The 16,478-nt window shown below is 34.7% G+C and overlaps 1 protein-coding gene across 1 annotated transcript in view; it reads right to left on the minus strand.

Annotated features, from left to right (window-relative positions):
- The window catches only part of LOC111451306 (N-terminal acetyltransferase B complex auxiliary subunit NAA25-like), a 13,429-nt gene extending 1,559 nt beyond the window's left edge, over window positions 1-11,870 (minus strand). The window contains exons 1-18 of the mRNA XM_023091679.1: window positions 11,538-11,870; window positions 10,822-10,978; window positions 10,611-10,729; window positions 10,356-10,430; window positions 9,577-9,670; window positions 9,331-9,449; window positions 8,557-8,627; window positions 7,035-7,176; window positions 6,729-6,904; window positions 5,954-6,156; window positions 5,491-5,621; window positions 4,959-5,035; window positions 4,396-4,470; window positions 4,111-4,303; window positions 1,747-1,866; window positions 1,521-1,659; window positions 1,037-1,077; window positions 541-795 (exon numbers count right to left, since the gene is read on the minus strand). Of these exons, the coding sequence (XP_022947447.1) occupies window positions 541-795; window positions 1,037-1,077; window positions 1,521-1,659; window positions 1,747-1,866; window positions 4,111-4,303; window positions 4,396-4,470; window positions 4,959-5,035; window positions 5,491-5,621; window positions 5,954-6,156; window positions 6,729-6,904; window positions 7,035-7,176; window positions 8,557-8,627; window positions 9,331-9,449; window positions 9,577-9,670; window positions 10,356-10,430; window positions 10,611-10,729; window positions 10,822-10,978; window positions 11,538-11,684 (2,334 nt within the window). The 5' untranslated portion in view covers window positions 11,685-11,870. The remainder of the gene's footprint in view (window positions 1-540; window positions 796-1,036; window positions 1,078-1,520; window positions 1,660-1,746; window positions 1,867-4,110; window positions 4,304-4,395; window positions 4,471-4,958; window positions 5,036-5,490; window positions 5,622-5,953; window positions 6,157-6,728; window positions 6,905-7,034; window positions 7,177-8,556; window positions 8,628-9,330; window positions 9,450-9,576; window positions 9,671-10,355; window positions 10,431-10,610; window positions 10,730-10,821; window positions 10,979-11,537) is intronic.
- Window positions 11,871-16,478: the final 4,608 nt, after the last annotated feature.

Here is a 16,478-nt window from a genome sequence, read left to right on the forward strand (position 1 = left end):
GAAAAAAAAAAAAAAAAAAAAAAAACAAACACGATGAAGATAATAACAAAAATGCTAGAACAATATCTGGGACACTAGAAAACTGACAGTAGGCTCTTGAGCCACTTCAGTTATAAAGCATACATCATTCTTCCCCCATATCAGAAAAAAGATAACGTAAGTCACATGCTCAAATTTGTTCAAATTTGAAACTCTACATATTTGTAAAGACAATTAAACACTAACAAAACAAGCAATGGAAAGCATGGTCGCATAAACCATTGACCTGATTACTTGCAGATAAGTAGCTGTTTTCATTTCATTGATAACGTCTGAGTGTATACAAAAGGCAGGCTTTATAGCTAAAGAACTTGATACACAGTAATCGATTCACCAATAAATATGTTTTAGACAAACAACAACGTACTTTTTAAGAACTATCTTAAAATCTGTATGTGTAGTTTAACAATAAATTTGTATATTTTTTGGACAAACAGGAACATACCTTACAGAACTTAGTCCACTAAAACCCCCCATAACCGAGAAACAGCAGGAACATACCTTATACGAACTTAGTCCATTAGAAACCCCCGTGACCAGTTCAACTGCATCCTCAAAAGTAGATCCCAACATTTTTGCATAGCTCTCAAGCAAGCATTTTAGCTCCGAGGAGATTTTGGGATCAGACAGAGAACCATTAATCTCAAAGTTCTCCTTGGTTGATGTTGAAACACTCTGAATAGAGAGGTAAAGCATGCGAGGAAGAAGAGATCTCTTCTCAACATTTCTCCTAACACCGGCTTCCAGATTTTTGTTCTACAATAGTCCCACAGTTTACAGCAGTGAGAAAAAGTGATTGAACATATTCATTCAAAAAGAAATTTGGAAAATAACTAAAAAGTTCGAACTAAATTCAAAATTAGAAAGTTGCAAGAATAGGGGGAAGAAAACAAAACAACCAAAGAGCCTGAACAAATAAATTTGGGCAGAAGTTTCCAGGCATCAATCAGTTAATCAAACAAGGGAATATCATTAATGAAACATTGGAGTTCCTTACCAAGTTCTCTCTCGGAAAATAGGAAATTTCTTCAAATGGACCTGACAACAAAAAATACCGTCAACCATAGTCTATGAAAATACTGTCAAACACCAAAACAGGATGCAAATTCTGATGTTATCCCGAAAGAAAAGAGAAGAAAAGAAAAAGATGGAACGAATCAAAGATCACGGGATTGCTTCTCTTCTGATAAAACGTGTTACAAAATTATGACATTAAAAACGAACATAAACATTCAAGCCTAGCGGAGAAGGAATATTCTGTTGCTTCCCAAGGAATGACACCTATCATCAAATTTCAGATTCTAATACCCACCCAACAATTATGTCCTAAACCAACCAAAATTACACATGAACTTATCCCAAAAAATTTACTATCAAATTAATCATTTGTGTTAATTTTAAAGTGGCAGAATATTTAACCATTATGCTCATTTCCTGACAAGTCAAAATTTAATTCGTATAAAAGATAAAAGAAAAACAACCTAAAAGATAATTTTTATCTGATGTCGGAGTCCACCATGGGCGTGACTGCAAATCTTCATTAAACGTTAGAGGTTTAGAGGTGATCTTATTAGACAGCTCAACAAATTGAATCCCATATTTCAAGCTCTCAAGAACAGCCTAAAAAAAGAAGAAATCTTGAATCAGTCGCATTAAAGAAAAGAAGTCCTATCGACAAGATGACACAATGACTCATGTGAATAATACCTCCTCTTCTTCAATGTTATGTGCATGTTGCTTTAACTGTAAAATAGATTCTTCCACTCTTGCAACTAGATACTGGTTAGAGTGTTGCAACCGTTCTTTGAATTGAACAAATTCAATAACCTGAAAGATAATAGATTGAGATGTTTACATCACAGACACAACTACTGGACCAGAGCAAAGATGGATCATATATTTTAATTTCTTGAAATCATGAGTTGACATCATCATTATTTACTTTTATCTGGGACAGGTTCACTAAAAGGGAAAAAGATAAAGAGCTGAGGACAAGAAGTTGGGAGGAGGAATTACGATGGTTGCACAACGAATTGCAAGGAGTTGCAAACAGTAGCTGGAGAGTTATGAAGAATACGCGGCTCAACAATCCAGTTTGGTTCAATGTGCGGCATGGTTCACAGACCAATGACTTGTTCAACTGGTCAGCGGGTCAGGTCAATGGTTAATAGTTCAATTGGATCGATCTGAATCAATTTTTCTTCTTGATTTCATTTTTAAGGTCCATTTATTTCGATTATCCTTGTTTTAGGCTGAAACTGTATTGAATGAGGCTGATTTAGGATGTTTTGCTAGGAATTTTCAAGTAATTGCTAGTCCAAGGAGGATTGGAATGTTATAGCCTACTATTTCTCTCGATTCAAGGCAAGACACTTTCCTGCTGGATGACTACTGCTTTAAATATTTTCGAACTGTTAGATACGTGGGCATTTGATTGTTTTGTGAACTGTTGTGATGTTTGGACATACTTGTAAATGATATTTTAAACACTATGAAACCTTATGTACGTATGGAAACCTGAGACAATTATCTCTATATGTCCCTCTACGTCCCTGAGAATTTTGTAGTATTTACTTATATGTGTACATGAGGATTACATTAGAATGCAAGACAATTACCTATATGTGTGCATGAGAATTGTAGTATTACCTATTTGTGTGCATGGAAATATAGTATTACCTATTTGTGTGCATGGAAATTACGTCGGACTAAACATCCTTGTGGCAATTAGTTATGTGTGTATGGGAATGGTATCACCTCCATGTGATATGGCCTTGTGGCAATCATCTATCAGGGATTTTACATGCGTGTTGTGATTTTTACTTGTGACAACTGCTCATTTGAGTGCTTGGGAGTAGACCAATTTTGAATGATTTATAGCTATTTCGATTTGCAATATTTACTGTAAATGTATGCATATATAACCCAACAGCGGGTTACTGAGTATTTTCGATACTTAGCCTTTCTCAAAATGTTTTTTTTAGGCAAAGGCGAGGGCAAGCAGGGGTTGTGACGAGAAGGACCACTAGTTGCCGAGACTGTTGATATGTTTTATTTGAACTTATTCATCTTTTCAATTATCTACTCTGAAGTTACCTAGACTTTTCTTTCATTTGTTTGGCAAACCTGTTCCACTGTTTACGAAGTTTTCTACTAGATTTGAGTGAAATGTTTTCTTCTGGTTTGATTTTGAAGGGATATAAAGCTTAAGTGTTTTCTTGAAAGGTACGAATTTGCCACATGCATGTTTTTGTTCTAACACTCTAAAATGGTGCAACCATGCATATGGTAACTAACTTGGTCGGTCTAGGGTTTTAAAAAGTTGGATCATTACACTCAAAGAACTTGTTTCTTTCTATCTATGATATCCATATTAATCCTAAAGTGGGGAATCATCAAACAATTATATAATAGATTTTTCTTAATACCTCTATACTATCTTATACAAGCCCCGACTATTCTCACACAAGTGATGAATCATCAAACAGACATATAATGGGTTTCTTTAATACCCATGAGTATTTGGGTCTTCTTACCCACACCTCAACTAATCTCACAGGATAACAACTTGAACCAACAAAATAGTGGATAATCAAACAATTATATGGTGGATATTTATATTTTGTACCATGTGCAAAGGTCATGACCAACAGAAAACAAGACAGCAAAGTTCCCAAAAAAATAATAATAATAATAATAATAAAAATAAATAAAAATAAATAAAAAGAAAATAAAGGAAAAACAGTTTGAATCAATTTTATCCCAAACATATCATAATAGCATACTATATCTAGTTTTATTTCTTTAATTACACTGCACCACTAAATGTGCCATCGGTAAAAATTTTGTGTACCTGCACAAGAAAAGAGGTTGAAAATACCCGAAATAGCATATACCAATAAAAACTATAGAAAAGCACCATGTACACAGCAACACAAGTGCATCCTAACATGCAAACACAGGGGGAGCACATTGTACTACTGCTTGATAAAATATGAATGGAGAAAAGCCGCAGGTCTTGCATGCTAAATGTTCCAATATACAATCTACAGAGCTAATGCTTTGACTTACTTTTGAATAACTTCTATGGCGATATGCAAGAAATGTAAGATCCGCAGACTCTCTGAAGTGATCATCCATAAACTTCAAGTAGTCATTTACAAGATTACTAAGATCTTCCCAAAGAGGAGATACCAACATCTGGGGCACAATGTGGTGTGAAACAGTTTCCATCAGGATATTCTTTACATCCAACAACTTATACCTTGAAGAAGAAACAGAGTCAACACTCTTATCAAGCACTGCTAAACAAAGGAAAAAGCAAAAGACAAAGAAAGCACTAAATTAAATACTGACCACTCATAAGCTGAAGAAAGGGCACCTAGATAGGAATATAGATGCAACAATAAGATCTTGTACTGCCAAACGTATCTGTCAAAAAAAGAGAATTAGATTTACAGTTAGATAAGAGAACTGGAAACTGCCCATCATCTAGAGTTAGGGGTATTTGCAATGGCAGTTCCGCTCATTGGGTAGGGGTAGTATAACTTCAATATGGGTCCCTCGTGCCTTCTGGCGTTAATTAAATTTTAAAAGAAAAATAAGCTCTCTAGAATTCTTGCGAATGTGTCTGCTGCTTCATCGTGCACTTTAGCACCCAACACTAACAGTTATTTTAATGAAAAAAAAAAAGGAGAAAAAATTAGTTTGATGGATGGTTTATCAGTTTTAAAATGATACTTATTAGGAGGCCACATCAATGGCCATGGCAAATACATATTTACATCTTCACAGAATGATTGGTCCTGTCGCCTCTATGGAAACCTTCATTGTGGTGGTTCAAGTATACATGCACATATATACCAACATATCTATGATAAAGGCTTTATTTATAGATTCAAATGATAAACATATCTAACCTTCTGATGGTCAAGCCCCACTCCAAAACCAGAATAGCCTCTATGATGTAGCCAAAATTTTGTGTACGCCAAAAGAGCTATACCAGAAACAGTTATAAAACCAAGATATATCATCAGTAAAGGACAAGTGGACTTGCCTCATTATCACAATATAAAGTAAACAATACAGTAGCAGACACGCCCTTCAGCCATGCCCATTGCAACTGACTTCTAGTCTAGCTCAATATAAGAAACACAATAAAGTAGCTCAACTGCAAGGGTTGATGGCATGGTGGCAAATGATAAGTGGTCATGGTTTCTTTCCCCTTGGGCAACCTCACCAGAATTTTAAGGGCAAAAACATTGTTTCTAAATTTTTTCTGCAGACCATAAGTTGGTGGAATTCTTGGTATAAAAAAACAAAACAAAAGGAGCCACGAAAGCTAATTCATTTCTTGAAATTAGACTAGTACAATACATTGATAACTATCCAATAACATTTACAGCACTCAACAATGAAGTAAAATGATCTATCATCAACATATAAACAAACCTGAACCAGCGCATTGCATATCAGTGATAAAAGCTCTTCCCCATGCATACTTTCTTGAGGATCTAAATCTTTTGAAAGTGGGAGGTTTTTACAGTACATCTCTGCCATCTGTGCCGCACAGCACTCAAGTTCTGGGAAAGAACAGCATAATATATCAATTTTCATGGCATAAGATGCAACTCCATGATAAAGTTTGCAAAAGAAACATGTTGCGCAACATACAAAATAGGCCACATCTTCAAGTGTATTTGATAATCTACCCCTAAAATACTTGGGATTCATTGCACAAATGGCATGACATTAGACAAATTAAAGCTAACACTTCTCTCAAGTTTTCTATGAATTATCTTTTTCTAATGCTACATCCTTAGTGTAGTTCCTAGTGCATAGCTTGTAGGTATTGTCATGTAAATGCAGCACACTGAGGTTACAAGAATCAATGACATGAAATCAGGGGACACACCAGAGACCGGTTGATGGAACATATTTCCACTCAAATCTTGAAGTTTTAAAAGCGTTATTGACTGTCCAACGGCCTTAGTTGTGATGATAGATGTAGCGGGAGTGGTTTTCTTTAACTTCTCCAGTAATTCAGTCCTTTTATCAGGAGTTAACACCTCAAGGAACATCTCGACATCAGAAGTGAAGCAAGCTAGGTGACCAAATCTGTGATCGGGATACAAAATATCATTGGAATAAAATCACAATATCATTCACAAATGAAATTTAAACACAATCCTATAACCCCATGATAACCAACCAATCTAACTTGAGATAAAATGGCTGAAACTTGACAATCCCTTGGTTGGGTTAGCCTTTTCCCTCGTGACACATTAAAAAAATATTTTGCCATTAAACTTATTGGTAGCATTCCAACAAAAGCTATTCTTTATAATTATTATTATTTCCATATCTATATGAAACAAAGACTGCATTAAGAAAACAATCAAAAGAACAGCCTAGAGATCAAGGAAGACGTGCGCCCCTAGCCTAGAGGAGAAGTGGACAGAGCATGTCCAAACTAGAATTATAACATCAAAGGAAGTAAATAAGAACGGAAATGATGTTAAAACTCCTAATATCATTAAAAAGATTCAAAATGAGTTGCAACAAAAAGCAGCCCTCATCGGGAGTGGGTTGATGCTCCAAGTTGGACAGTGCTAATAAACAAAATAATGAAAAAGAAAAGAAAATAGAATTTGAATTTTGGACTCTGGAAGTCAAAATGCAAAATGTACCTGACATAATAATCAGTAAGGGCCCTCAACAAATTTTCGTCATTACCCTTGCCATGCATGTGCTTTCTCCTTTCAATTTCAAGATTTGCCAAGAATGGGCCCCTTAAAAATTTGTTGTTATCATCTTCTTGTAGTCTTTGTATAACAGCTGATGCATTTGATATACGAGAGTTAAACTGCATGCCCAGTTTTGATAAATCAGATCAGAGCTTTTCTTGTTAAAAAAATAAAAAAGAAGGTAGAGCTGCCTACTCCTAAAGCAACATCAATACAATAAGCAGAGAACTTTAGAGAGTAGATATGTACCAATTCTTCTGCCAAAGGTGAGATCTTGCAAAGCACCTTCTTTGGTAGATGAATTGGGTCAATACTCGCTTCAGTGCACCAGTTACTATCATCCTCCAGCAGACAGCCTAGATAATGTAGAAAACACTCCCAATCATCAGGGCTGCCAAACAGAAAGAAAAACAATAATTGTTATGGATATTAAATGTACAGCAATATGGCATCAAATCAACAGTTTGACATTCATATATGCACACAGGTACATACATCAGTATGATGCTGAGGGATTTGGGATTGAGAGGTGTTGACTGAGAATTTAGCACGAGGTTTTGAACATTGCAATGGTCAGTATCAGAAATAGGCATGCAGCAAAAGGAAAATACACAGGAAGGAAAAAGAATAATATAAACGGACAAATGTATGGGACATGACAAGACTAAACCAAGCAAAATCAAGCCAGAAAGAAAAGGAGAGAAACACGTGATGTCGCCTCACATTTAAGGTAAGGTGAATCACATTATCTTGGAGATTAATTTTGACTTGATTAAGTTAATTGAAACGTTGATTGAAACAAAATTTGAGTAAATTAGATTTCAGTAGGATAAGTGAAGTTAATTAAATTTCTGAAGTTATCTCATGTGCAATATCTAATTAAGTCCCAAAGTTCAAAATTTTTAGAATTTAATTATCCATTGTTCTATTTTTATTCAAGTTTGAAAAGTCCAATCTTATTTTTCAAAGATAATAGCCAAATCATTCAGGAAGTTTTAAACTAGAGTTTAAGTTGAAAAGGAGGAAAATGAAAAGGAATAAAAGAAAACCCTAAAAGAATTTTTAAATATTATTTATTTTCCCTCTCTTTCCTTTCTCCATCTCATTCCACCCTCCTGAAAGTTCTTCTTGCCAGCACTCTACTCCCGACGATTAATGGCAGCTGGTCTTTGCAGGTTTTTTCTCGGTGACACAGATGCAACCTCTGGCTGTAGGCGTGCAAGACTGCAGTGTGGCTTGCAAACAGGCAGGTGTTCAATCCAGCTTCTTTAGCGATGACGATTTATTCCAGCAGTCAGTGACCATCGACAGCTTGCTCCCTGGCCAACGAACCGCAACAACTGGTCTTGGGTGGCAGCGACCTAAGGTTTGTTTTCTTCAGCCAGTTTCTTTGTCGTTCATGAGCTCTTGATTGTGACCCACCTCTCCAAACAACCCAATTTGATTTTAACCTTAACATTATAGGTAGATCCACGATTCGAACCTTTTCGAACTACAACCAGCAAAAACTTAAGAGTTTTCTTGGTAAGAATTATTGGGTAATATGCATCACTAACCCTTTTCTAATTTGAATTAAGTACTCTAAATTAGTTTTAATTTATTGAAATTCTTTTTATGGGTTCTATTACACATGAAAAACTCATATTTTGTATCAACAAACTCCTGTGGCGAAATATTTCCATTAGTAGATTTGATTGGACTAAAACAAGAAATGCTTAAAGTTTAGACAACAAAAAATGGGAAACACATAAGTATTGATTTGAAAACATACCGTAACTCCAAGATTCTCTGAAATATGTTGGCAGCATCAGCAAAATCACCTGCCCGAGCAAGAAGCCTCCCCTGTCAACTTGAAGCCAAAGTTTACTAATACAAATGAGCTCATTACTTTATGAATGACTATTAACATAGATTGTGAATCTTGCGATAATAATGGTTTTGGCAATGATAAAACAAAAAACTGCATGCTCTTTCCTTAAATGAATAATGGAGAAAATGGCAATGCAGTGGTGGGTGTTAGAGGGAGATATCTGCAATATCAGTCGCTTCACATTCCTTAATACTTCGTACAAAACCAAGATGAACAAAAATAAAAAGAAAAATAAAGGAAAAAAGGAAAAATAATCAAAATTAGCTTCAGATGTTTCTTCATCACCATTTTCATGCACTGAAGAAAAGGGCAGATTCAGAGAAAAAAAATACCAATTCTGAAATCCTAGACAAAGAATAATCATCAGTACTCAATGTTTTCAAAGTGCATTATCAAATCAGAAAAAGATGCGATATTGCTAGCTAACTAAACTGAATAAAACTTATAATCATGCAATAACAAATTAAGACACTTGTCTACAATATCTTGATCTAGTCTACAACTGTCCCCATGCTATTAATTCAATTAACTCGTACGGACTTCTGAAATAATGAAAATAGGAAATCTTTGAATTGAATAAGTAGGATGGAGAAAGTCCACTATTATTTACATCACATCATGTTCTCATATAATCTGTTGTTTAATGCTAATGAAAAAAAAGGCTTTAGAAAATACCTGTATGCGAAGTCTATCAACTTCAACAGTTAATAATGATCCCAACTTCCCAGTGAGAACTTCCAAAGCATCTTCATACTTGGCTTGATGTTCCAATATTGAAATGTAGACCATAATAGCTACAAGGACAGGCAAACATTAAATGGATGTAAATCGCTTTTGATTGTACAGAAGCACTTTCCATGCGGGTTATTAGTATTACAACAAGAAAAAAATATTTAAATTAAAAAAATAAATAAATTACACCTTCAGGTTCGTGTAAGCTATGGGATGTAATATGCTTTTTGAGTAAACCCTCAGCTAATAGCAACAGCTTTTCCCCACCACCACCACAAAGCACCTGCAAGAAATTCAGTAACTGCATCATAAGCAAAATGCTAATGGATACCTTAATCAAGATCTAATAATCAAGTTCACTTATTTGAACGAACAATCATAGTAATCTCCATATTATAGTAACAGTAGAACAATCTAGTAAACTAAAATTAGAAAAGAAGTTGATTCTCTCTTAATTGCAAAGAAAATAATTCTTGTTTGAAACCAAGCAGTGAATACTTTGATAGTCAATACCTTGTATGTTTTAACTATAACAAGCTTTAAATTTAACGTCGAAATTTTTCAGGATATATTCACACTCAGCATTCATTAAAACTTCGACGAGGGAATCACTACAGTACTTATAGGAGAATTAACCAGAGAGCTCCAGCTTCCAAGAAACTGAAGTTTTAATCAATTTCCCAGGAAATACATCCGTGTCAGGGCTTGTGGGATCATGTATACAAACCCACCTAATATGAAACGATGGGTTTCCCTCTCTAGGAATAGTATCCAAAATTCTGATCATGTATTCCAACAGCTACATCATAGTCTAAAAATCTAAATCTTTCGTATTTAGCCCTACAACATATCTCCACAATTGTTCACAAATTTGTCCAGAATTCACTCCTGCTCCCTGCTTTTCAGGTTTTTATATTTTCTTGATTAGGAAAGTAAATGCTATAAACGTAGTATCAAACAGCCAGAACCTGCAATTGAATGCTACAGACTGCCCACAGCAAAAACCTTTCTTCACCTGCAAGTTTATACATCTTGATAGCTGTCTGTGAGGAAGAGGAGGGAAAGGAAAAAAGACAAAAAAAATCATAGAATCATTATTATTATTATTAAGAAAGGGAATATCTGAACATCCATGAAGCATCAATAAAAATGATATCCACAAATAAGCCAACATACAAAGAAAATTTGGGGTTTGGGAAAGGTGGCAAGTGAGGGACAAGAACCTGCTGCTGTTTAACAAACGAATACTCGCGAACATAGCAGTTGAAAAGCCCCATCATCAGATCGAGATGGTTTGGAAATTTTCCACAAGCATATTCATAACAGCCAGTTGCCAAGTCCACTGATTACATGTAAAACAATGAGTTAAATCACAATGAAGAAAAATGTAACGATATGGATATACATCGATTGAATTAGGTGAATTCTACTAACTATGGTCAAGTCGCTGGAAAACAATTTGTAACGTGCTCAGAGTAAGATCATCCATCAAGATAGAATCGTTAGTATACAGTAGCTCTTTGGCACTTAAACAGACAGATAAAGCTTCATCGGGCTTCCCCATTCTTTCCAAAATCAACGCTTTAAGTGCCTGAAAAAAACAAAATTCAAGTTGCTCCATTACCTTCAAACCTACTTGATAATTATTCAAGTCGCTTCATATCCTTAACGCATTCTGAACTGTTAGTGCATGATCGGAGTACTAGAGTAACAATAGAACAGCATAAGAAAAAAAAATCCTATCAAGAATCTAAGATAGTCTTCAAACTTGAAGGACCTCATCACGGGATCCTTCGGAATTATTAATATTCCGATCAAAAACTTTTTTTCCAGCAACAATTAACCAAAAAAATGAATACTGAAGCTGCCTGAAATGCTATCAGAATGACTTTCTTTCATATTGTGGGAGTGTACATAGTACAAATAAGCAGCCTCCCAGCTCTACACTTAATCAAACAAACATATTCTCCACAAGGCTAATTGCTGACAAAAATGGAGACAAGAAAAAACAAAACCGCACGCAAATTGCTACGAAAATACACATTATCAAGAAATGACAAATACTCAAGAATTATCAACAAGCTACAAAGAAGCAGAAATCACTCCGACTCAAAATCAACTGCAGAAAGTGAACGGTTGTATTTCGTTACCAAGGCGTAAGGCGCATTCGGATATTTGGCTAGCAGTGTTGTTACAGCTTTGAGAGCATTCTTGAACTGCCTCGAATCGATGGCGTCCCATATCGGGCGCACTCGCCGCTCCGGTAACCCTCCGGCCAAACCGAACTTGGACGCCATTGAAACTCCTCGAAAGAAGCTGACAAGACGTGAATGCGATGATTCACTATGCAAATTGGAGATTCTATGAGCAACCGTTTCTTCGATTGAGTTGAAATTTAAGGGAGAACCAAGCAAGTGATGGTTGGTGGTAAACCTATTTGAGCTGAGCTTTTGGAAGCTGAGTGTTCCAGTGGCGCCGATCGAAAAAAATTCCAACAGTGTGATTCGCAATCCATTCAAACCACACCCGACCTGTAGCCCGGCCCATTTTCAAAATCAACTATTTTGGGCCGTGTCCAAATATAAATTTTAAATTAAAAATGTCAAAATGATATATGAAAAATATTTTTAAAATTAAACATGCAATTTTTTTTTAATGTTGTTTTATTTTTAGATAATAATGATAAAATAGTATTTATTTACTTCCAAAATTTCTAAACATTTTTTGAAATATTTAGGGGAAAAAAACACTTATGTATTTAAAAATTAGAGATAAAACATACCAAACATGAATTTAAGTTAATACACCGTAGACGAACGTCACCAAATGATTTATTTTCTAATTTTTTCGAAATGGGTAATGTAGTATTTATTATTAGCAAAAAAAACATGAGCATAATTCAACTAGATAAAAAATGTCGATTAAAATGTCGATTTAAACATCTGATCTTTTAGTCGATGATATATATCTTAACTAATTGAGGAGAGGATTATGCTCAAGTAACAACATAAACGGTATATAGTATACAGATAACAATGAGTGTCTTTATCTTAGTAATAGCATTGTTACAGTCCACTTCATAACTGTTACGAATAATTTTATTTAGATCGTTCATGTGAAAACGTGTGAGTGGTGGTATCTCATACAAAAAGTTTGTATAAGATTAAGCTACAAAATATCTATTTTTTATTTATAAACTGTTAATCGAAAAAATTAATGTTTCATATGATGATCATGTTTAACTCGATCTTAATTTTGAGTGAATTATGAACTTCTGCATGTGAAGTTTCGTCCTAAGTTTTTGTGACCGGTTCAATAAACTCGTCAGTTTATGGATTTGACCAAATAAAAAGTTAGAAGCATAATTTTCATGAGATAAAATTCATTCCTACAACAATGGGTCTCACTCTCTCACTAGTATTATTTTTACGAGGGTGAGACCCCATTTCCACTAGTTTTTGGAGTTAGCTCACCCTGCCCGATCACGTCCTTTTGTGTAATAGCCCAAAAATAAATAAAAAATAAAAAAATAAAAAAATAGTTAAAATAATAATAATTAATTAATTAAAATTAAAAATAAAAAAAATCTTTCCACACTTCTCTCTCCTAATTTCTCATCACTTCCCACAATTATCTCTCCTCATCCTATCCTTTGTTACTGAAAAAAAATTACTTGAGAAAAAAAAAATGAGAATGGCCTTTGCCCAGATTCACCCATTTACATAGATCTGATCAAAGGTATATATTAAATCTCATTTTCTTTTATATATATTAAATTTTTTTAGAAATCACAATATAGTTAGATCTTCGTTGAATTATTACAATGGTCTAGCTTTGAATTAGAAACTAAATGTCAATCATTTGTACAATTCTAGTAAATCACGTCAAATTAGTAATATTAGATTAAACTTTTATCAGCAGCCAAATGAATATATTAAAGATAGAATGACTAAGAAAACTTGTGAACAGAAAACACTGGGAAAGATTTGGAAACAGAGATCCACTAGAAATTTGGAATACATGATAACATAACCAAAAGGCAACGGATAAAAAAAGAAGATTAGGGAATTAAAAACCACAAACCAAATATGGAGGGAAAGGTAAATATATTGGGTAAGTAGAGAGCAGTAAATCCTAGAATAACTTGAAAGAGCTGTATCTACTTTCTTACACAACAGTAACCATGAAAAATAAGGTTTTTAATAAAAATATAAGTATAGATATATAACATTTCAATACTTTTACCAGGGGAGCAATCTAAATTAGAGAAATAATGTTGTAGAGTTCAAACCAAAAACTAATGTCATGGGCTCATATAGGTTGACTCGGTTTTCAAATGACGGAATCGAACTTTCATTAAAAATATATCCGTGACAACGACTTAAGCTAGCCAGGTAAGTAAGTGACCTTACTATTGGCATGGTTATATTTGATGTTGACACGTGCCCTGTGGTTCTGCACGTGTCATATATATTGATATGTGTGAATTGTCTGTGGATCGATATGCTTCCTATATGTTATGTATATGTTATAATATGTGAATTGTATCATAATAATTACGGTACGATGTGTTCAAGGATATGTTTGAGATATGATACAAGAAGGATGCACGAAATGTAATGATAGGAGTAAAATACATTCATGAAACGTTAAGGTTAGGTTACATACCTGAGTGATATGGATAAGAGAGATTGATGGAAGAATACGATTAGGTTACGAGTAGAAAGGGATAGGTTTGTGATAGATTGATAGAACGATAGCGTTAGGATTGATAGAACGATAGCGTTAGGTTAAGTTCTTGTGACGATATGACTAAGGTATGTTCACGTAATGATATGTCTGTGATAGGTATATGAACGTTAAGGCTATGATAAGTTAAAGAACGATATGACTACGAAGTGTTTACGTTATGACTTGTTTATGATATGATACATTATGATGCAATATGTCATGGTATGATGTGTATATGATGAAATGTTATGTTAAAAGCATAGAACGTTATGTTAGGTCTCTTAAATTGTGTGTATACAACATGATATAAATGACATGAAATTACGATAAATGACATGAAATATAACCCGTTAGAATTATGTATGATTTGAGAACTGAAGAATGAGAAACGTTATGATATGAATGATGAACGATATCTGAAACGATATGCAAAATGATATGATATGTACATAATGCTAGCGGGGTTGTATTAAAGGATAATGAAAATGGAAAATTTTGGAACCTCATGCATTTGGGGGGATACCCCTATCCCATCACGAGCGTACGGACGCGTACATCCAATGGCAGGACAACGATCATTATGCTTTGCATAGCGCTACCGTGATGGTTACTAGTTCTAGTGGGTGTTCGACCTAAGGGGCTCCCAGAGTATGCCCACCGAATAAGGAAAGTGGGCTAGCGGTGTGCGAACTAGCTGGTGAGCCCATACTCGCACGTATGGACTGTATGTAGAGTATATGATACACGTCCAAAATTACTCGTTAGGACAGTACAGAAGGGAAAACAGAATGAAAGATAGGTCCTATCATCTCATTGCATGTGATTGTTGCATTTAACCCCAACAGTGGAGTCACTTATATTTCTTTAAATACTCAAGCCATGTGCTATTACATTTTTCAGGTTAAGGCAAAGCATTCCTGTACGGCTGACGACGACATCGCAACTCGAGACCATGACACATGCATAGGATAGTGGTATTTATTTTCTTAGACTTAGGCTAGAATAGAATGTTTTTAACTTAAACTCTTATTCATTTTATTTAGTCTTTTGTTGTGTCGTTTTAAAGATGTTTTTGAAACACGTAAGTCTATGACTGTGTTTCAAGATAAAGGTTATGTTTTATGGAATTTTAATGAAGTCTTTCGCATTCACGTATACAGTAGCGACCTTAAATTAAGAAGAAAATTTCAGGTCGTTACACTCTGTCCCGACTATTGGAGCACGTGTGTTGCCTAGGGCATAAGGGGCATGATGACTTGACGTCATCCTCACCTTCCTCCGACTTATAACTGGCAGTCTGCTCAAGGTTTCAACCTCAATGGTTGGCAACTAAACACGAGGCTTGCGCTCGTTGCTGGACTTAACCCAACACCTTAGGGCACGAGTTGGCAACAGCCATGCAGAGTACTAATTTTAAGATTTGAACCATGGGGTCTGAGTTTCCTCTAATAGAGGGACAACCAGTCAATTTTGAAAGAACTTGTAGTCAACCTCTTTCGGATGTGAATCTATCTGATTCAGAAGGGAAGAACTTGCATCAGTATCTCAATTTCAATTCAAACATGGGTTTGATTCACACTCCATGTTCTGAGAAATATTTACCATTGAAAAGAGGAAAAAACAGAGTTTTTGTCTAAAGAAATGCCTTGAGGAAGGGGAGATGTATTGAACCTTTCAACTACTTTTTCAACTCTCTCAAAATGGAATCTACTTCAAACATATATGTCATAGTTCTTTACTTCCACAGGGTACAAATATCTAAATTTTCCATTTTTAGATACTTTTTCAGCCTATTGCCAATACTACTACGTACAAGTAGCAACCAAAAATTTGTATCCATTTTCGTGATATTATGCATGGATCAACTATATCATGGTGAATTCTTCACAAGACTTAGTTTATGATTAGATCAATAAAAATTGTTCATTAAATAAGTAAAATTAATTAATTCTCGACCTACATTCTTGGTTTAGTCCATATCATTAAAACGAAGAAAAATATACAATTTTATCGACCTTCAAATTTTTCATCGATAGAATGTATAATTCCCGGTGACTAAATTAAAAGAAATACTGTAAATACTTGATCAGGAGAATATTAGCCGAAATTAATTAAAGATTTTTAGATACTAGAGCCTTAGTACTAAAACTAAGCTAAAATACCACCCGTGTCAATTTAGATGATTGAAAAATTGATTGAGAAGCGATTTAGTGACGAATTTGTAGGCTGCTTCAGTCGGATGAATGCTATCCTAGGACATAAATTTTGATGGATCTTTACACGTTGGGATAATTACATTACATAGAGGCTCCGCTTCCACTAATCCAATTCCACAACAACCTTTCTCTATATGCTCAAAA

Source organism: Cucurbita moschata, unplaced genomic scaffold, assembly GCF_002738365.1.
Source record: "Cucurbita moschata cultivar Rifu unplaced genomic scaffold, Cmos_1.0 Cmo_Scf00013, whole genome shotgun sequence".
NCBI lineage: Eukaryota > Viridiplantae > Streptophyta > Magnoliopsida > Cucurbitales > Cucurbitaceae > Cucurbita > Cucurbita moschata.